Source organism: Mustelus asterias, chromosome 19 (assembly GCF_964213995.1).
Source record: "Mustelus asterias chromosome 19, sMusAst1.hap1.1, whole genome shotgun sequence".
In the NCBI taxonomy this organism is placed as follows: Eukaryota; Metazoa; Chordata; class Chondrichthyes; order Carcharhiniformes; family Triakidae; genus Mustelus; species Mustelus asterias.
In genome coordinates this window covers 31,781,464-31,802,751 of record NC_135819.1, presented here as the reverse complement: position 1 = coordinate 31,802,751, position 21,288 = coordinate 31,781,464, and the positions used below count along the sequence as shown (strand labels likewise).

General features: G+C 47.2%; 2 protein-coding genes across 2 annotated transcripts in view; one reads left to right on the top strand and one right to left on the bottom strand.

Moving 5' to 3' along the window:
* LOC144507864 (inositol 1,4,5-triphosphate receptor associated 2-like) overlaps window positions 1–6,309 on the top strand; it is a 121,270-nt gene extending 114,961 nt beyond the window's left edge. The window contains exons 26-27 of the mRNA XM_078235283.1: window positions 965–1,075; window positions 5,599–6,309. Coding sequence (XP_078091409.1) covers window positions 965–1,075; window positions 5,599–5,842 — 355 coding nt within the window. The 3' untranslated portion in view covers window positions 5,843–6,309. The remainder of the gene's footprint in view (window positions 1–964; window positions 1,076–5,598) is intronic.
* dnai7 (dynein axonemal intermediate chain 7) overlaps window positions 6,298–21,288 on the bottom strand; it is an 83,906-nt gene continuing 68,915 nt past the window's right edge. Inside the window, exons 14-17 of the mRNA XM_078234758.1 lie at window positions 19,835–19,888; window positions 16,775–16,933; window positions 9,093–9,206; window positions 6,298–6,585 (exon numbers count right to left, since the gene is read on the bottom strand). Of these exons, the coding sequence (XP_078090884.1) occupies window positions 6,298–6,585; window positions 9,093–9,206; window positions 16,775–16,933; window positions 19,835–19,888 (615 nt within the window). The remainder of the gene's footprint in view (window positions 6,586–9,092; window positions 9,207–16,774; window positions 16,934–19,834; window positions 19,889–21,288) is intronic.

The window sequence follows — 21,288 nt, the reverse complement described above, 5'->3', positions numbered from 1 at the left end:
CGTCTCAAGAACTCTCTTCCTCCAATAGCAGTTGAAGCAGAGTCCTGGAATATTTTCAAGGCAGAGGGAGATTTGTTCTTGATCAAAAGCTGCTTCACAGCTCCAAGGTCCCGGGTTCGATTCCCGGCTCGGGTCACTGTCTGTGTGGAGTTTGCACATTCTCCTCGTGTCTGTGTGGGTTTCCTCCGGGTGCTCCGGTTTCCTCCCACAGTCTAAAGATGTGCGGGTTAGGTTGATTGGCCAGGTTAAAAAAATTGCCCCTTAGAGTCCTGGGATGCGATGGTTAGAGGGATTAGTGGGTAAAATATGTGGGGGTAGGGCCTGGGTGGGATTGTGGTCGGTGCAGACTCGATGGGCCGAATGGCCTCCTTCTGCACTGTAGGGTTTCTATGATTTCTATGATGAAAAGGGGGTGAAAGGTTATTGAGGTAGGCAGGAATGTGGGGTTGAAGTTACGATAGATCAGCCATGATCTTATTGAATGGCGGAGCAGAGTCAAGGGGCCGAGTGGCCTACTCCTCCTCCTCATTCATACATTTGTATGCCTGTGCACCTCTCCCTTCTCCCAATCCGCCATCGCAAAACTGCCGTTGGTGCCTTCACTTGTACCGGCCTTGGTCTCTGCAGCCCTTCCATTCATCCACCAGTGTTAAGGTGCAATATAAATACAAGTTCTTGTTGTTTTCTACTCGAGAGGTCTCCTCACAATCCATCGCTACATCAAGCTTGCAGGTGTCTTTCTGAACAGTGTTTCTCAAAGATGTTGTTTCCTTTCTTTTCCTGAAGTGTTTGGGATTCTTTTCCATATTAAAGCTGGTCAAGAAAGGCAAACTACCGTCTATCAAGCACCAAATGACATTGACAACATGTCTGACGTTCAGTGTGCTATTTACTGTCGGAAATAATCTGGAAAAACTCAAATGAAATGATCTGTATCTGTTCTGTCCACATTGTTTCCACCCAGTGGGATTGTTCCAGCATTAGAATCACGAGAGGAAGAAAAAGAAGAGGAAATGGAAGAAGTTACCTTAACGGAAGCAGAATATAACAGCCCAAATGCTGAACCATGTGTGGTGTAAGTATATTGTTAACCATGCTGACTTCTGATACAGTTCAGCTAACACATTGAGATTGTAAAAGGCAAATGTCTGGAATTTATTCGCTAATCTGAGATGATCACAACTAGTAGCTATGTAATAACTGGGCGAGGTCTGCAAGTGTGAAGAACAAACTGACATTTGGGTAGGATTTTGCCATCCCGACACTGGGCAAACCTACGTTGGGTGGCCAAAGGTGAAAACAAAGATCCATGGAGAAAGTTCCCTACCTGCTATAAGTAAGCGTCTTTTATCATTGCTCCAATTGAGGAAGAGCCAGGAGAGTTCCTTGAAGCTGTTCCAGGGTGGGGTTTGGAGGAAGAGGTCCCAAAGCACTCGGAGGCAGTCAGAAATCTATCAGCAATATTATACTTGCAAAGCCTCCAACAATCTTCCATCAAAGCACCGTTCTGCCAATGGACGTGGGTGCAACTCCTGCAAGTGATTCAAGTCCAGCAGCAACAACATGAAGCGAGGTCTCCTGGCAGGCAGCAGGAGGCACAAGCTTTTCGGGTAATATGAAGGATGGGCTGGGCTGGGGGGGGGGGGGGGGGGGAAAGAAAGGAGGACCAGGCAATAGCCCGAGCAGCAAGTGAGCCGGGGGGGGGGGGAAGAGAGACCAAATAGGGAAGTCTCATTCACCTTGCTGAAATCCAGTGGGTAACTAAGTATTTCCGTCACCAGACCCAATTTAGTTAATTATAGCCTGTTGTGCTCACCTCCTCACCTATCTCCTACCATGCTTCTTTGTGGTGGCAGGCAGAAGCCCTGCTGGAAAGAGAACATTCCTCTTGGTATTCATTTCCTCAACCAAGAGGTCCAGGTCTGGGTCTGTGGAGCTTGGTGCTTGGCTTTTGCATATATCAGCAATCACGGCGTCGGTAAGGGAAAGGTCCTTGGATCAGAATGTGTGTCATCAATAGCTCTGCAGGGTGGAATGCCGGTGAGGGGATGTTGCGCTGGTTTGATATATCAGTGATGAGTTTGCTGCGGGCAGGCTTGCTGGCCCCCGCTTTGCTGAGCCACTAGCAAGGTGGCAGGCATTTAACACAATGCAGAGAGGTCATAAGGGGCGAGAGATCCTTTAAGGGTGCATACTGTCAATCTTTGGAATGGATAGTAAAGTAAGAAACCAGACACCCATCTTTTATTTAATATTAAATTGATTTACAAATTTCTGCTTCTCCCAAAAAAAACACACAATATCCCAAAAGTATTTTATTGTCTTTTTAAAAACCCAACAATGGTTCACTCATTGTCAATTAAATGCTCAAGATACGTAATCGATTGCCAATGCATCAAGCACCTTAATTGCTTCTTGGCCTTTTGGCTAAGATCAAGCCAAAGATATGGGGTTATTTGTTAGCTTGAATCTTGTTTGTCTCACATGGGGCACCATTAATTAGATTCAATTGGATTTTGAATTTGGTGTTTGGAGCAAGAGAGGAATGGATTTGGGTTTGCCTGGTCCAAACTGAGCATTGGCTTTGTGACTTTAAGGATGGAGTAAAATTTCTTTCTAAAAAAACATTAACATGTGCCTTGGTTGGGGCAAGGCTGGAAATAACATGGGAGTGATCAATACGTTGCCTCCTCAAGTTGCAGGCAGAGGGGAGGTGTGAGGGATGGAGGGTCTGAGGTAGAGATGTAGCAGCAGTTGGGCTGCTCTGGCCTCTTCCAGAGCTGTGCTCTGAGCTGCTCCGTACTGATTTATTCGAGTGCAGGCACTTGCTGGGTAGAGCAGTCAAAGGCTGGTGTGGCAGTGTGTTCACAGAAAGGAGTTCCGAGACATCAGATGAGTGCAGCTATGAGCCAAAGCAATGGTTTGAGAGTTTAATTATAAGGGAGTGTTCATTAGGGACAAACCAGCATAGGGCAACCATGTTTTCACCATCAATCAGAACAATGGCAAATACTCATGTCAAAAGACAGCCTCTTGATCAACAGATGCCTTTATCTTCCTTGGAGAAGTTTGCTGCTGGGTAGGGGTTCCATGATGGCACTGTAGATGGGCATTTTAGTGAGTGTATTATAGTGGGATGCATTCTTTGCCCCCAACCACCACTCCTGATGGATTCTAGCCTCTCACCCACAGTGAGTTTAAAAATTGGCAAGTCATGTTGCAGCTTTATAGAACCTTAGTTAGGCCGCACTTGGAATATAGTGTTCAATTCTGGTCGCCACACTACCAGAAGGATGAGGGAGAGGGCACAGAAAAGATTTACCAGGATGTTGCCTGGCATGGAGGGCATTAGCTATAAGGAGAGGTTGGAGAAACTTGGTTTGTTCTCACTGGAACGACGGAGGTTGAGGGGTGACCTGATAGAAGTCTACAAGATTATAAGAGGCATGGACAGAGTGGATCGTCAGAAGCTTTTTCCCAGGGTGGAAGAGTCAATTACTAGGAGGCATAGGTTTAAGGTGCGAGGGGCAAGGTTTAAAGGTGATGTACGAGGCAAGTTTTTTTTACACAGAGGGTGGAGGGTGTCTGGAACTCGCTGTCGAGGGAGGTAGTGGAAGCAGATACGATAGTGACTTTTAAGGGGCGTCTTGACAAATATATGAATAGAATGGGAATAGAGGGATATGGTCCCCGGAAGGGTAGGGGGCTTTAGTTCAGTTGGGCAGCATGGTCGGTGCAGGCTTGGAGGGCCGAAGGGCCTGTTCCTGTGCTGTAATTTTCTTTGTTCTTTGGGTCAGGAAGGAGTGCCCCTGATTTCACTACTACCTCCCCCCCCCCCCAGGTTTGAAGATGAAAATAGTGCGTGATTGTGCATCAAATCAGACGTCAGGATCATGGGTTTGGGAATTAGCCCAGCTCTCAATTCCGAGCCAACAAATTCAACCCATAGTAACTGCATCAATTGAGAATTTCCTTTTTGTTGTATGAACAATTTTGGATAGTAAAATACCCATCGATCCATTTAAACTGTTCCCCACAAACGAATGCATTGCGTATCACAATGCCCACAGTCCCCACCATGGAAGCCATGTGGTCTCTCAGGAGCAACAAAATAGTGGTGGCAACGAATACTGTTTGTACATGGTGCCCTCCACCCCAGCTGTCGCTCAAAGGAATTGCAGAATGATTTATTACAATCGGCACCACTTGCATACCTCAAAGTAATCTGTGTTCTATGTGGGGTAAGAAAGGGCAATGTCCTAATTGTAAAAGTATATTTTTCCTCGACATTGCAACAACGAGCTTATGAGAGAAAAATAACTAGGTTGTGCTCTGCTGTTTGTATATTATAAATGTGAATTTGATCTTCCTATGAACTGGATGCACTTAAGGCAAGGCAGGCTGAGGTTCTGATGTCTGCATGGGTTTACTGTGCTGCTTTGGTCACTATGTGCATTTGTAAGACAATAATGACTTGATGATGGTACCTGAGACTGGTTGGAAAATAACCTTGTCCTGCACAACAGTCACCCAGTTTGCCTCTGCGTTTACTGCCCCTCGTAAGACCAGCTCTGGCAGTCTAGTGAAAATTCTGGGTGGTTTTCTGAGATTTCCTTTGCCCCAGCATAGGCAGCCATGCTTTAAGTTCTACATCCTGAGCTCAGGCATTCCCTGTCTGAATCTCTCTATCCCTCTTTAAAACCCACTTCTGACCCAGCTTTTGGCTTTTTGTCTTAATATGTCATCTTGGGTGACTCGATGTCAACACTTGCCTAATGCTCCTGTGAAGTTCCTTGAGAGGATTCCGTATGTTGACGGGTGCTGCAAGTTCTTTACTGTTATGGGAGCTGGTGGGTAACATTAATATAAGCACCTGCTTTATATTGTGGTGTTTGCAGTGCCAAATATCAGCAACCCACTTCTGATGAGGCGGCGAATATAAATAGGGTAGGAGGCGGGAAGTGCGACAGTTTTGTTGCAAAACTGTAGCGGTGATTTTACCATTTTCTTTTCACCTAATTCCTTCTGAATGTCAGCACGTAGCTCCTTCCTAGAACTTCACACCAGGTCAAAGCTAGTGATCATGATCTTGTTGCTCCTGATGGTATTATCTGTGCTCCTGTGGAGGAGTAGGAGGATGGAGATTTAGACCACAAACCATGCAATTGTTGAAAATGCACAAACGGACCCTTCCGCATCTATGAAGAGAAGACTTGGATTAACATTTTGGATTTAGTCCACTTATTGGAACCCAGGAATTCCATTCTATTACATTCAATAAGTGTTTTATATCAGCATATGTGAACGTATGAAATAGAGCAAGGTTAGGTCAAACAGCCCAGTTAGTCTGCTCCAGTATTCAATCAAATGATTGCAGAACTTCCACAAAAACCCCATTATCCAAGCCTATCCCCCAATTTCTTGATTCACTTAGTGCTCAAATTCTATTATCACGGCCTTGAATATAAACATCGACGGAGCATCTTTTCCAGATTTGGAAAATTCTACCTCCATTTGGTTCTGAGTTTGTATGTGGTAGAGAAGGTTGTGTGTGTGGTTTATGCCTTAACCTCTCGATCTTCTTTCATTCTGCCCCAGATATCGAGGGATATCAGACCATCTAGCGACGCTGTGGGATGCTTTTCCCAAACGCGACCGAGGACCCTGGCTGCCGGTTCTACTACTGTTCTCGCTAAGCGTTCTGGGCAGCTTTCTCATCGGCTGGTCTTTCCACACGTCTGTTGATGCTGCCTCTGTGCCCATTGGGGACACCTGGAAAGCGATACAGCAATTCCTGTGGCCTTACACAGAACTTCGACACGACGGGCAGCCCCCTGTATGACTAACCATTCTATTTAACTTATAAACAGGCTTTTGTTTGCAGTTCTCAGAATCCTCTCGACTCTGTTGAGAATGGTGTAATAGGCTTGTTTTTAAATTAAAATACATTGTTTAAGATTTTAGCCTTGGCAAATCATGTCACACGAGGAAGCATTAAATGTTGGGCAAAACACTCATTCTATTTTAGGTATTTCTGGATTGTTTCAACGTTTAGAAAATCTTAACTCCATTTTGTATCAGAAAATATTTTTTACAATGACTGTTCAACTCTAAAATTTTGTCTGTTAAAGACAAATGTAGTCACTAGCAAAATATCTCAGCTATTCACCACGTGAAGTTCCCAATCACTGTGAATTTTTAATGGACAAATTTGAATGTAGGAACAGCAGTATGAACATGTGTCTGTAAACTCAGTAAATGTAGATGTTCCTGTGGAAATCGTATTCAATAAAGTCTTCAGTTGACCTGAACTGTGTGTGTGAGCAGCTGCGTGGCCTCCAGAAGTTTATGCATAGAGTTATAAAAAAGGTGATCAATGTTTAGAATTCTCTCCTTTGCAGCTTCACTGGCTAAGCCCCTCATCATGTGGTACAAGTTAGAGTAAAAGTCGGTATTTTCAGCAATTTCGTTTGAGAGTTCCTCATCGGATTCCTTCATCTTGAGCTTGTGACACCTCTCCGGTCGCACCATGAAGAGAGACCATTCGTCCTCTGCTATCATCTCATTAGTCAAACATTCACAAGCCTGTGGTTCAACAGAAGAAAATGCAGGTACCGCTTTGTAAATTCATCTGAGCTCAGACTGTGCAGCATCAACTTTCCCTGTGCAGGTTTTTTTACTTCAATTCCAACGTCTATCAGGAATTTGTGTGCCAATAAGAGGACTAAGAGTCATGAATTGCATCCCCATGCTTCACTCAGCAAGAATGGTGCAGAGGAATGTAGGCTGTGGGGTGAGGTGTTGTTGATGGGGAGTCGGGATGAGGAGCGGAGTGTTGGTTAGATTATGATCAGGCTGACTCCACTTACTGGCTTGAGGTTGCTCCATTCCCTGCATGCAGTTAATTCCTGGGCCTAATTTGCATATAGCATTGTTTCACACTAAATGGACACTGTATGGTGGCACAGTAGTTCGCACTCTTGCCTCCCAGGCCTTTGGTTACTGTCTGTGTGGAGTTTGCATGTTCTCCCTGTTTATGTGTGGGCTTTCTCCGGGTGCTCCTGATTCCTCCCACAGTCTAAAGATGTGCAGGTTAGATGGATTGGCCATGCTAAATCCGCAGGGTTACGGGATTGGGGGGGGGGGGAGAGGAGATGTGGACCTGAGTAAGATGCTCTTTCGGAGAGTTGATGCAGGGGCGGCACGGTAGCACAGTGGTTAGCACCGCTGCTTCACAGCTCCAGGGACCTGGGTTCGATTCCCGGCTTGGGTCACTGTCTGTGTGGAGTTTGCACATTCTCCTTGTGTCTGCGTGGGTTTCCTCCGGGTGCTCCGGTTTCCTCCCACAGTCCAAAGATGTGCGGGTTAGGTTGATTGGCCAGGTTAAAAATTGCCCCTTAGAGTCCTGAGATGCGTAGGTTAGAGGGATTCGCAGGTAAATATGTGGGGGTAGGGCCTGGGATTGTGGTCAGTGCAGACTCGATGGGCCGAATGGCCTCCTTCTGCACTGTAGGGTTTCTATGATTTCTATGATTCTATGACTTGATGGGCCAAATGGCCTTCCGCACTGTAGCAATTCTACGGACTGACATGAATGTCAGCATGTGGGGGTGCAAATTGTGTAAGGAGACTAGGAGTAAGGCATAACAGGAACCCAGCTGTGGAGTAATCTCGCCACTGATCACAGTCACTTTGGGCAACCATTGAGTTCGGGCAAGGAGAGGAGTGTATTGGCTGGTGGGGCACAGGTACATGTGTGCATGGAGCCTGGGTAGGACAGCATGCCTGCTATTCCTGAAATAGCATTTATGGAGTGCTTTTCACAACCATTGGATATTTTAAATTACTTTGCAGCCAATTAAATACTTTTTGAAGGGTAGTGCAGGAAACCTGACAACTAATTTGCACATGACAAATTCCCACAAGCAGCAATATGATAATGAGCTGGTGATCTATTTTTGTGATGTTGATTTAGAGATCAATATTGGTCAGGACATTGGGGAATAACTCCCTTGCTCTTTATCAAAGTAGTTCCATAAGATCTCTTCTGTCCATCAGAGCAGACATCTTTGACAGTGTAGCGCTTCCTCAGAACTGCACCAGAGTGTCAGCCTTGAGTTTGTGCTCAAGCGCTGGAGTGGGGCTTAAACTCAGAACCATGGACGGAACTCTCTGGCCCCGCTGGTCTAAAAGCCGGAAATTCCTGCCCGACTGTCAACGGAGTTTCACATTGTCCGCAACCCGCCCGCTAAAATTCCAGTGGCGGGCAGGATGGGAGGATTCCAGCCATGTCATTCAGAGGCAAGATTGAGAGTCATTCTGACCTGGCCCACAAAGGGTTTATAACTTGCCCTCTTTTTAGGTCAAACCAAATAAACAAACTCAGATTAAATCAGGACAAAGTAAAAGGGGCAGCTCCCCAAAAAGGAGGGGGAACAGCCCGAACAGAAATCGAAGTACAAAGGAAACTTAAGGTTTATAACTTGCCTTGACCGCTTCTGATCAGTCTGGGTCTCCTGTGGTTCATGAGTCAAAACCTGTATGTGCATGTACTCACCCCCACGACACTGTTTTGGTCATGCTATTATGCTAACAATGTCATTAGGAGTGAAATTTGCATGCAAAACAGGGCTATACATGCCCGCTGTGGAAAACTTGGCCAATTAGATAATCGGTGTAGATGGAATGGTTCTACGAGGGAAGGGAGCAACCTCAGGCCAGTGAGTGCACATGGCCTGATAGTAATCCTGCCACCATCGCTGACGGATGCCATGGTGGTGTCTTTAGGGGAGAGGGGATGGGGTATGAAATTGAAACTGAGATGTTCAAAGAATAAACATTTAAATTAAAATAGCACTGTCAAGTGCAATAGTGTTAAATATGCTCTCGAAACTAGTTTTTGGAGATGAAATGTGGGAAGGCAACAAATGATGGTGGTCAGATTTGTTTTAAATGTATTGTTCCAATGGTCATCTGTTCTGATATCTTCGCCTTTGGCTCAGTGTCAGTTTTTGATTACACGCGCGCAAATCGCCTTGGAATGTTTTACTACATTAAAGGTGCTCAATAAATGCAATTTTACTCATATTTACCTGGAGCAATATTTCTTCTTGATCGGAGTGAAAATTCCATTTACTGTATCTGAAAGCTGTGGCAGAGCTGACCAGGGCCATCTGTGTGTATAGGTTCAGAGCTAACTGCCTGTTCTGTGGTACAAAATCAAATTGTCAGTTTGGTCAAAACCGCCAGCCCAGGTCTATTCCTTGAAGCAATAAAGCAATGGTTGTTATTTGTTATATATCTGTAACTATCTATAAATAGCTAGCAACCACTTAGTGGAGTGGAGAATCCAAATGATTTCCACAGCAGTGGGATTCCCTGTTGAGATTGGCCTTGCCGCTTCTCCACTGCCGCCCCCCCCCCCACCCCGCCTCCCACCCAAACCAATGATGTAATGGGGTTCCCACATGATAGGTCAGAAACTTGCTATATATTTAAATATCAGCAGGCTTCCTGCTGTATTATCTCCACTCTTTCCTACCCCCCAACCCCCCCTCCCCGCAACCCCCCCCCCCCCCCCCCCCCGCAACCCCCCCAACCCCCCCTCCCCCCCGTCCCCGTCCCCCCGCCCCCCCCCTCCCCGCCCCCCCTCCCCCCGCCCCCCCCTCCCCCCGCCCCCCCCTCCCCCCCTCCCTCCCCCCCCGCCCCCCCCTCCCCCTCCCCCCCGCCCCCCCTCCCCCCCGCCCCCCCCTCCCCCCCGCCCCCCCCTCCCCCCCGCCCCCCCCTCCCCCCTCCCCCCTCTCCCCTCCCCCCTCCCCCTCCTCTCCTCCCCTCCCCTCCCCCTCTCCCCCCCCTCCTCTCCCCCTCCTCTCCCCCTCCCCTCCTCCCCCCCTCCCCTCCCCTCCCCCCCCTCCCTCCCCCCTCCCCCTCCTCTCCCCCTCCCCCTCCCCCTCCTCCCCCCCTCCTCTCCCCCTCCCCCTCCCCCTCCCCCTCCTCCCCCCTCCCCTCCCCAGGCTTCCTGCTGTATTATCTCCACACTTTCCTACCCCCCAACCCCCCCTCCCCCCAACCCCCCCTCCCCCCCCCCCCCGCAACCCCCCCAACCCCCCCTCCCCCCCCGTCCCCGTCCCCGTCCCCCCGCCCCCCCCCTCCCCGCCCCCCCTCCCCCCCCTCCCCCCCCTCCCTCCCCCCCCCTCCCTCCGCCCCCCTCCCTCCCCCCCGCCCCCCCTCCCCCCCGCCCCCCCCTCCCCCCCGCCCCCCCCTCCCCCCCGCCCCCCCCTCCCCCCCGCCCCCCCCTCCCCCCCCCTCCCCCCCCTCCCCCCCCGCCCCCCCCCCCCTCCCCCCCTCCTCCCTCTCCCCTCCCCCCTCCCCCTCCTCTCCCCCTCCCCTCCCCCTCCTCCCCCCCTCCTCTCCCCCTCCCCCTCCCCCTCCTCCTCCCCTCCCCCCCCCTCCCTCCCCCCTCCCCCTCCTCTCCCCCTCCCCCTCCCCCTCCCCTCCCCCTCCTCTCCCCCTCCCCCTCCTCCCCCCCTCCCCTCCCCTCCCTCCCCCCTCCCTCCCCCCTCCCTCCCCCCTCCCCTCCCCCCTCCCCTCCCCCTCCTCCCCCCCTCCCCCTCCCCCCTCCCTCCCCCCTCCCTCCCCCCTCCCCTCCCCCCTCCCCTCCCCCTCCTCCCCCCCTCCCCCTCCCCCCTCCTCCCGCAACCTAAGTAATGCCCCTCCTCCACCCCTCCCCTGTCAGAATGACATCATGTTTGTGGCGTTTACATCTGGTCAAAATCAATAGGGACCTAGCGAACAGTCCCCGCCAGGGCGCGCACAGTTCAGAACAGCCCTCGGGGAGAAAGGGTCATGTCTGGTGAAACACCCCTTGGCAGTGCCAAGAGAAATGCTGAAGGGGGCTTCCATTGGAGAAGTTTGGGGCAGCAGAAGGTCAACATCTGGGAACCAAAAACAAGAACTCCAACAGTCAGCAAGCCCAGTGTCTGACTTGACCTGGAACTGACCTCCAAATCCCATGAATCACCCACACTGAGATCACTAACTTCCTCTTCTGACATTGCCTACTTCACAGTATTCTATAATTCCACGATTCATATAGAATAAACAAGACACTCCAATTTCATCTGAAACCCCCAACCTTTTCCCCATACACTGAAACTCAAGCCCTTCAATGCAAGGAGCGTAGCAGGTAAGACAGACGAACTTAGGGCCTTAATGCTCACGAGGAATTTGGATGTGGTTGCGGTGACGGAGACTTGGTTGAAAGAGGGACAGGACTGGCAGCTGAATATTCCGGGGTACAAGTGTTTTAGGCGAGACAGAGGAGGGGCCAAAAGAGGTGGGGGAGTAGCAGTATTAGTTGGAGAGCATATTATAGCGGTGCAGAGGGAGGACAATTCAGAGGGGTCGTGTAACGAGTCACTCTGGGTGGAGCTTAGAAACAGGAAGGGCGCAGTCACTATGTTGGGGGTGTACTACAGGCCCCCCAACAGCCCAAGGGAAGTGGAAGAACGGATATGTCAGGAGATACTGGATAGGTGCAGGAAAAATAGGGCTGTTGTAGTGGGATTTGTCAGTCTTTATATTCTCTAACAAACCTAACACTTCCTCCCTTGTAATGGAGATTTTCTCCAACGGTTCAACACTCCCCTCTGAGACACTCCCAGTCAACACATCCCTCTCCTTTGTGAATACCGACGCAAAGTATTCATTTAGGATCTCCCCTACTTCTTTGGGCTCCAAGCATAATTCCCCACTTTTGTCCCTGAGAGGTCCGATTTTTTCCCTGACAACCCTTTTGTTCCTAACGTATGAATAAAATGCCTTGGGATTCTCCTTAATCCTGTCTGCCAAGAACATTTCGTGACCCCTTTTTGCTCTTCTAATTCCCCGTTTGAGTTCTTTCCTACTTTCTTTGTACTCCTCCAGAGCTCCCTCCGTTTTTAGCTGCCTGGACCTAACATACGCCTCTCTTTTCTTTTTGACCAGTCCCTCAATTTCCCTGGTTATCCACGGTTCTCGAATCCTACCCTTCCTATCCTCCTTTTTTACAGGCACATGCCTGTCCTGCAGCCCTAACAACTGTTCCTTAAAAGACTCCCACATGCCAGATGTGGATTTACCCTCAAACAGCCTCTCCCAATCAAGAGCTGCCAATTTCTGCCTAATCCCACTAAAGTTAGCCTTCCCCCAATCCAACACCTTACCCTTGGGACACCACACATCCTTTTCCATCACTATCCTAAAGCTAACAGAATTGTGGTCACTATTTGCCACATGTTCCCCTACCGAAACTTTGAAGACCTGACCGGGCTCATTCCCCAGTACCAGGTCCAGTATAGCCCCCTCTCTAGTCGGGCTATCTACATATTGTTCCAAAGAACCCTCCTGTACGCATTTTACAAATTCCTCCCCATTCAGAGTCCCTGCTCTCAGCGATTTCCAGTCTATACCAGGGAAATTGAAGTCTCCCACTACAACAGCCCTATTTTTCCTGCACCTATCCAGTATCTCCTGACATATCCGTTCTTCCACTTCCCTTGGGCTGTTGGGGGGCCTGTAGTACACCCCCAACATAGTGACTGCGCCCTTCCTGTTTCTAAGCTCCACCCAGAGTGACTCGTTACACGACCCCTTTGAATTGTCCTCCCTCTGCACCGCTATAATATGCTCTCCAACTAATACTGCTACTCCCCCACCTCTTTTGGCCCCTCCTCTGTCTCGCCTAAAACACTTGTACCAAGGCTGCTCAGGGAGACGAGAGATGAAATCGCTGGGCCTCTGATGCAAATCTTTGTCTCGTCACTGGACGCAGGTGAGGTCCCAGAGGATTGGAGGATAGCTAATGTGGTCCCGTTATTTAAGAAGGGTAAGAAGGATAAGCCGGGTAATTATAGGCCGGTGAGCTTGACGTCCGTGGTGGGGAAGTTGTTGGAGAAGATCCTTAGAGATAGGATGTATGCGCATTTAGAAAGGAATAAACTCATTAACGATAGTCAGCATAGCTTTGTGAGAGGGAGGTCATGCCTCACTAACCTGGTGGAGTTTTTTGAAGAAGTGACCAAAATGGTTGACGAGGGAAGGGCCGTGGATGTCGTCTATATGGACTTTAGTGAAGCGTTTGACAAAGTCCCTCATGGTAGGCTGGTGAAAAAGGTTGGATCTCATGGGATAAAGGGGGAGGTGGCTAGATGGGTGGAGAACTGGCTTGGTCACAGAAGACAGAGGGTGGTAGTGGAAGGGTCTTTTTCCGGCTGGAGGCCTGTGACTAGTGGTGTTCCGCAGGGCTCTGTATTGGGACCTCTGCTGTTTGTGATTTATATAAACGATCTGGAAGAAGGTGTAACTGGGGTGATCAGTAAGTTTGCGGACGACACAAAATTGGCAGGACTTGCAGATAGTGAGGAGCATTGTCAGAAGCTACAGAAGGATATAGATAGGCTGGAAATTTGGGCAAAGAAATGGCAGATGGAGTTCAATCCTGATAAATGCGATGTGATGCATTTTGGTAGAAATAATGTAGGGAGGAGCTATACGATAAATGGCAGAACCATAAAGGGTGTCGATACGCAGAGGGACCTGGGTGTGCAAGTCCACAGATCCTTGAAAGTGACGTCACAGGTGGAGAAGGTGGTGAAGAAGGCATATGGCATGCTTGCCTTTATAGGACGGGGCATAGAGTATAAAAGTTGGGGTCTGATGTTGCAGATGTATAGAACGTTGGTTCGGCCGCATTTCGAATACTGCGTCCAGTTCTGGTCGCCACACTACCAGAAGGACGTGGAGGCTTTGGAGAGAGGACAGAGGAGGTTTACCAGGATGTTGCCTGGTATGGAGGGGGTTAGTTATGAGGAGAGATTGGGTAAACTGGGGTTGTTCTCCCTGGAAAGACGGAGGATGAGGAGAGACTTGATAGAGGTGTATAAAATTATGAAAGGCATAGATAGGGTAAACGGTGGGAAGCTTTTCCCCAGGTCGGTGGTGACGTTCACGAGGGGTCATAGGTTCAAGGTGAAGGGGGGGAGGTTTAACACAGATATCAGAAAGACATATTTTACACAGAGGGTGGTGGGGGCCTGGAATGCGCAGCCAGGCAAGGTGGTGGAGGCGGACACACTGGGAACGTTTAAGACTTATCTAGACAGCCATATGAACGGAGTGGGAATGGAGGGATACAAAAGAATGGTCTAGTTTGGACCAGGGAGCGGCGCGGGCTTGGAGGGCCGAAGGGCCTGTTCCTGTGCTGTATTGTTCTTTGTTCTTACTGCAGCTCAAGCCCTTGCCTATATTTCTGTCACTTACAACTTAATTTCTTGCCTTCTGCCTCCCACATTCCAACCCAAGTTCATGTTCAATCCTACTAACTGCATCCAGGCTGATACCTTTCTCAGCTGCCCATCATACCAAATTGTTCCCAGTATACAACGGCCCCTGATATTCACACAGTCTATGGATGTGTGGTGGACTTCAGTTATACCTGGACACGTCCCCTGCCGGCTGTCTCCTCCCCCTTGTTCAGTTCGGGTCGGTTACCTGTTGGGATGTGCTCCTGATTCTGTTATGAATAAAAGCCTACAGTTGTATTGGCACACAAGTAGTCTTTTGCCTAATTGATAGCGCATCAAGATGCAATATATTTATCTACAAAGAATTGGTACCCCTATGTAGTGAGCTCTTCCACGTTATTCCACAATCTTTAGACTACTGTAATTGACGACCCCCCATCCCCCCAACCTTGACTAGTGGTGATCACTTCCATTCCATCATTTGCCCTTAATGTCTCTTCTGCCTTAAAAGCCTTACTTGGCTGAACCTGATTCTCATCTTCCCACCCTGTGCATATTCAGTTACTCCTCTGGAATGCCTTGGGATGCTTTCTAAAGTGTTTTGGAAATGCAAGGTTATTGCCTGACCGTTGATTGCAGGAGGAGGCCTTTCAATCCATCATGCCTGTGCCAGTTCTTTGAAAGAGCTATCCAATTAGCCCCATTATCTACTCTTTCCACGTAACCCTGCAAGTTTCTCCTCTTCAAATAAATATCCCAATCCCTTTTGAAAGTGACTACTGAATATACTTCCACCGTCATTTCAGGCAGTGTATTCCTGATCATTCCAACAATGACCCCCATAATGACCATTGTCAATGTATTTAACAATTTTGAGGGACATTTGTGTTCCAGTTATATTTTAACCTGTACACCAGCACCCTGAAGCTTCATTTAATGTACAGGGGTGAACATTCAAAATGGGCGATTCTAAAGACTTGTTGGAGGAAAACCATTAATTGCCTCGTACCTACATCAAGTTTTGACTTTTTATTCCAATCAAAAACAACAGAGATGGTTTGCAAATTTGCAGTTTCCCGAATTAATAGTTAAATTTTAAACCTGCATTACTTTCCCATTTGCCGACCAATTGTTTAAATAATGGTACAGAGGTGTTGAATTGAGTCATAATCTCCTTTAAAAACCTTCAGTATGAAAAGATGTCCCTGGTAAAGGGTACTTGCCTCCCCGTTTTTGGAGGATGCAAGTTTTATTTTCACTTAGTACTAGGGTGCAAAGATCTTGAAACATTCACTGTTCCCAAGTGTCTCAGTGACAATGAGTAATGTAATGCTTTCCAAAGTAACGTGGAAACTGCTATGTCTAGCTGCATCCTATTGTGTGGAGTATCCTCTATAGGAAATTTTAATAAGGAGCCTGGATATCTTTAAACCAAATGATAATTCAATTCACATACTTCTCTCTCCCTGGCTCTAATTCAGGTTGATTTTTCTCAATTCAGCATTAATTTTGTTTCTGATGCTTGGGTTTTACACTCTGACACCTGCTGCCACCATGTTGTGTCTCGTGGTTCCCAGATGTTTGAAATAATCAAACATTTAAATGATCACATCATGAGGTGTGGACTTGATACATTGTTAGTCTGATACAAAGACTAAAGCGCAGCGGTAAGTGATGGGGCACTATGGATTCTTATGCATATGTACACGTGAATATACTTTAACAACTTTCCAGTTTGTTTTTTTAGAGCAGCAGCGGCTGCCGCATCTAAAGTTTATTTATTTAATTTATTAGTCACAAGGCTTACGTTAACACTGCAATGAAGTTACAGTGAAATTCCTCTAGTCGCCACAGTCCGGCGCCTGTTCGGGTCAATGCACCTAACCAGCATGTCATGGGAGGAAACTGGAGCACCCGGAGGAAACCCACTCAGACACGGGGAGAACGTGCAAACTCCACACAGGCAATGACCCAAGCTGGGAATCAAACCCGGGTCCCTGGTGCTGTGAAGCAGCAGTGCTAACCACTGTGCCACCGTGCTGCCCAAATCCTGCATTATAAGTAGCATTTGGCAGTATTTGTGGAAATGATACTCTTCCAGCCGTGTACAAGTTGGCATCTTAACATTCTGCAAAATACAGGTTGGCTGTCCGGGGCATTTGAGGCTGTGCTGTGGTTGTGGAGTTTAAATGCTTCTTAGTCTTTGGGACACAGTTTTGGGGATTCTGATACCATTTTTTAATGTTGTACTTACTGTATAGGACTGATTTGCTCAGTTCAGCTAATTATATTTTCAGTATTTAGCACGGGTGGCATTTTGCTTTGTGATGTGCAACTTAGAACGCAGTGCCGCTCTGGGGAATTGAAGGTTTTGTTAACTTCATTCCTTATGATCTTCAAAGCATACGCTGGGAGTCGTTCAAACCAAAACTGTGCCTGACTGACCACAGAAACTGTGATATGTGTCTTTTTTCAAAAAGAAAGCTGCTCACCTTTGCATTTATTTTAACGTATTTCTCTGAATCATGTCCGGGGAAAATGTTCAATCCTGCGCCTATCATTGACGTGATTAGAGAAGAAGCAGACATCCACTTTCCTCTTAAATTGGAGATATTATCCTCCACAGGGAGTGGGCACAGCTGGCACAGGTCCTGTGGGTTTTATAAAAACATACTAAGCTGAAGCAGTTACTAGGTGCAGTCATTCAGGCAATTTACATATGCATGAGCTTGTCTGCGTGACATTGTCACATTGACAGGAAACACTGAGTGAAATTCGCCCACAAATTCAGCAGCTAGTCATGGAATCCCTGCAACGCAGGAGGCCTTGTGGCTGGCATTGAGCCTGCATCAACAACAATCCTACCTAGGTCCTATCCCCTTACCCTCATGTATTTATCCTGCTAATCCCCCTGATGCTAAGAGGCAATTCACCATGGCCAATCCACCTAACCTGCACATCTTTGGACTGTGGGAGGAAACTGGAGCACCCGGAGGAAACCCACGCAGACACGGAGAGAACATGCAAACTCCACACAGACAATCACCCGAGGCTGTAATTGAACCTGGGTCCCTGGTGCTGTGAGGTGGCAGTGCTAACCACTGTGCCACCTAACATAGAAATATTGAACTGTTTAAAGAAGGCCCTTTTTAAAAAAAAATACAAGAAAAGACACTGGTCAAAAATGGTTGCCACGTGTCTGATACTGTAAAGTTGACCATTTTACTGGAATGTTTCTATTTGAATTACACTGCAGCCCTGTCGCAGGCTGTTTCACTCCTGGGCATTGTCAAGGTCCACTTTAAACAGGGACACTCTTGAAAGGAAGGTAGTAAAAATGCAAAGTGTTGGACTTTGATCAGCTATAATTCTATCAAGGCAATAGAAACTCAGCCAGATACTCATCAGACATTCAAAAACCCCTGTGGAGGACAAAATTGCCTGTTGAATTTCATCTTGAGATGTATCAAAGTTTTAGAGCTATAAAGATCAAAAAAGGTGATGACTGTAAGACATATCAATCAAACTCCTTCCTGGGAATATACAGACAGGAGATTTAAAAATTGGTTATGCCAAGCTGAATCAGAAGGAGGTAGTGAAAGAAATATGGCAGAGGTATGAAAACACTGCTGAAAAAGTAGTTCTCTCTCTCCCCTAAGTTAAGCAAAGAACTTAAACATTTATTCTTTTAACTTTGTATTGGACTCTAATTTTCTTACTCCTGATGTGGGGACTAATGTACACTCCTCACCTGGTCATAATACAATCTGCCAAATATGGAACTAGGCAAGCAGGACAGCAACACCTACTCAGATTATCCCACATAGGGAATGCATATCTTTGTCTATGGCATTTTCTGTTTCTGTTCCAGTCAGCAGGCCTGGTTAACCAGAGTTAACCAGTTTGGAGGGGGGATGATCATTCGCCAGAACTGAAAGATGTTAGAGATGAACAACTTTTAACCAAGTGCAAAGCCAGTAAAAGTGGGCAAGAAAATGAGCTGTGATAGGGGAGGATTAAATGACAACAGGGCTGATGGTGCAAGACACAAGGAGGTGATGAGACAAATGTAGAAACAAAAGTTGGATCTAGGAGGTGTAACAGCAGAATCTCAGAATAAGGAAACTTGGAAAATGTGGTAAAGAGAAGATTCTTGGGGCTCAGAAATGAGGGGTTAGAAAGGTAATTTGACCCCAGGGTGCAGACAATATTGCTGCCATGTACTGTTGGAAATGCCCACCTCCCAACCAGCCTACTCCTACTCAATTTCAAGTGAATCAGAGGCAACCATTCTCCATCCATTTCTAGCACCTGTTATCTAAGATAAAATAAAAGCAGTGATAGTTATCTATGGATTGCATATACCTGCACTATTACAAGCCTGCCTTAAGCTGCCCATTGCAAAGGATAGCAGTCATCTTGGAGACCCACATTCAGCAGTTTTTGCCAGGTTTTAACTTGATATTTGCACACCATCATTTGGTGTGGCAGTAGCTAAGCAAGAGTGGGACTGGGTACCTTGACCTCTCTCCAGGTGTCCCTTCTCCCAAGGAATCCAGGAGAAACCATAAAAGGAGGAGGAGCACCAGCCAGGCACCCAGGGCATCCACCTAGGGCAATCCAAGTGCCTTAGCCAGTGACCCCATCAACTCCGGCAGGTCAGGGTGCATCTATGCCCAAGAAGGAGACCCTTAACAGGAAGAGATAAGTGGCTAGGGGGTGGGGGTGGAAACTCAACAATGGAGTTTTTTGAAAGGGTAACCAAGAAGGTAGATGAAAGCAGTGCAGTTGATGTTGTCTACATGGACTTTAGCAAAGCCTTTGACAAGGTACCGCATGGTAGGTTGTTGCATAAGGTTAAATCTCACGGGATCCAGGGTGAGGTAGCCAAATTGATACAAAATTGGCTTGATGACAGAAAACAGAGGGTGGTTGTAGAGGGCTGTTTTTCAAACTGGAGGCCTGTGACCAGCGGTGTGCCTTAGGGATCATTGCTGGACCCACTGTTATTTGTCATTTATATTAATGATTGGGCCGAGAATTTAGAAGGCATGGTTAGTAAGTTTGCAGATGACACCAAGATTGGTGGCATAGTGGACAGTGAAGAAGGTTATCTCGGATTGCAACGAGATCTTGATCAATTGGGCCAGTGGGCTGACGAATGGCAGATGGAGTTTAATTTAGATAAGTGTGAGGTGATCACACCAGGGTAGGACTTACTCAGTTAATGGTAGGGCGTTCGGGAGACTTATAGAACAAAGAGATCTAGGGGTACAGGTTATTCACTCCTTGAAAGTGGAGTCACAGGTGGACAGAGTGGTGAAGAAGGCATTCGGCATGCTTGGTTTCATTGGTCAGAACATTGAATAAAGGAGTTGGGACGTCTTGTTGAAGTTGTGCAAGACATTGGTAAGGCCACACTTGGAATACTGTGTACGGTTCTGGTCACCCTATTATAGAAAGGATATTATTAAACTAGAAAAAGTGGAGAAAAGATTTACCAGGATGCTACCGGGACTTGATGGTTTGAGTTATAAGGAGAGGCTGGATAGACTGAGACTCTTTTCCTTGGAGCGTAGGAGACTTAGGGGTGATCTTATAGAGGTCTATAAAATAATGAGGGACATAGATCAGCTAGTCAATATCTTTTCCCAAAGGTAGGGGAGTCTAAAACTAGATGGCATAGGTTTAAAGTGAGAGGGGAGAGATACAAAAGGGTCCAGAGGGGCATTTATTTCACACAGAGGGTGGTGAGTGTCTGGAACAAGCTGCCAGAGGTAGTAGAAGAGGCGGGTTCAATTTTGTCTTTTAAAAAGCATTTTGACACTTACATGGGTAAGATAGGTGTTGAGGGATATGGGCCAAATGCGGGCAATTGGGACTAGCTTCGGGGTTTAAAAAGAAAGAACGACATGGACAGGTTGGGCCAGAGGGTCTGTTTCCATGCTGTAAACCTCTATGACTCTATGAGGCTGTTGCCAGAGAACAGATTAAATAATCATTTTGCACATGGTGAGTGTTTTAGGATGCCTTTGAACATTGGGAAAGAGATGCCTGAAGCAGAGAAAAGCCCGAGGTATCTGGTGGGACTCTGAGGAGCTCTCCTAGCTCCCAAAACTGGAAAATATTTGAAGTAGCTTTGCTGTGTCTCTTCTGGCCCTGGGTCTACCACTGACATGTCTGGCTGGTGGGGAAGCCTGCAGTCTTCTCCTGTGCAGGCCTGAATTTAAGATGACATCTTGGAAACAATCTGCATATTTAAACAAGGGTTTTATTGACCTTGGTTAAGATCATTGTTGTCTGTGTCTTAAAATTGCCATTGGCAGGATCGAAGGCAAGATACCAGTTGATGAGTTTCCCATGCCATTTTAATTCAACCCCATCTTCCCCAACCCTTGTGAACTGCCTGATCCCATGTGCTATTTCAAAGAGGAGCTGGGAGTTATCCCTGGTGTCCTGGCCTAAATTTACTCATTGACCACATGCACCCTCTTTATTGCTTTGCTGTTTGTGGGAGCTTGCTATCTTCAAATTAGTTGCTGCATTTCCCACATTACAACAGTGACTAAACTTCAAAAGTAGGCCAATAGTATGTTCTCGGCCAAGAAAAATTCTATACAGAAAAAAGTATTTTTATTTTTTCTCCCCACAGATGACAACTGACCTGCTGTATGTATTTCTTTTCTGTTATCATCTTGTTTCAATACTGTTTTAACATAGAATTTGCAACACAGGAACAGGTCATTCTGAACAGATGGTTCATTGCAGTGGTACGTTTTGTACAGATTTCCTTCTATTATACTTTTTGTAATCCTATTGAGTTAAGATTAAAATCTCTAAACTGACAATGTACAACGTGTAGTAACATTGTGAATCAGAATACCATGAACAGATTAGGGTAGTTAACTAGGATTATGGAATAATTATTACACAGAAGGAGGCTATTCAACCCATCATGTCCGTGCCAGCTTCCTGCAGGAGCCACTCAGTGAGTTCCATTCTTCTG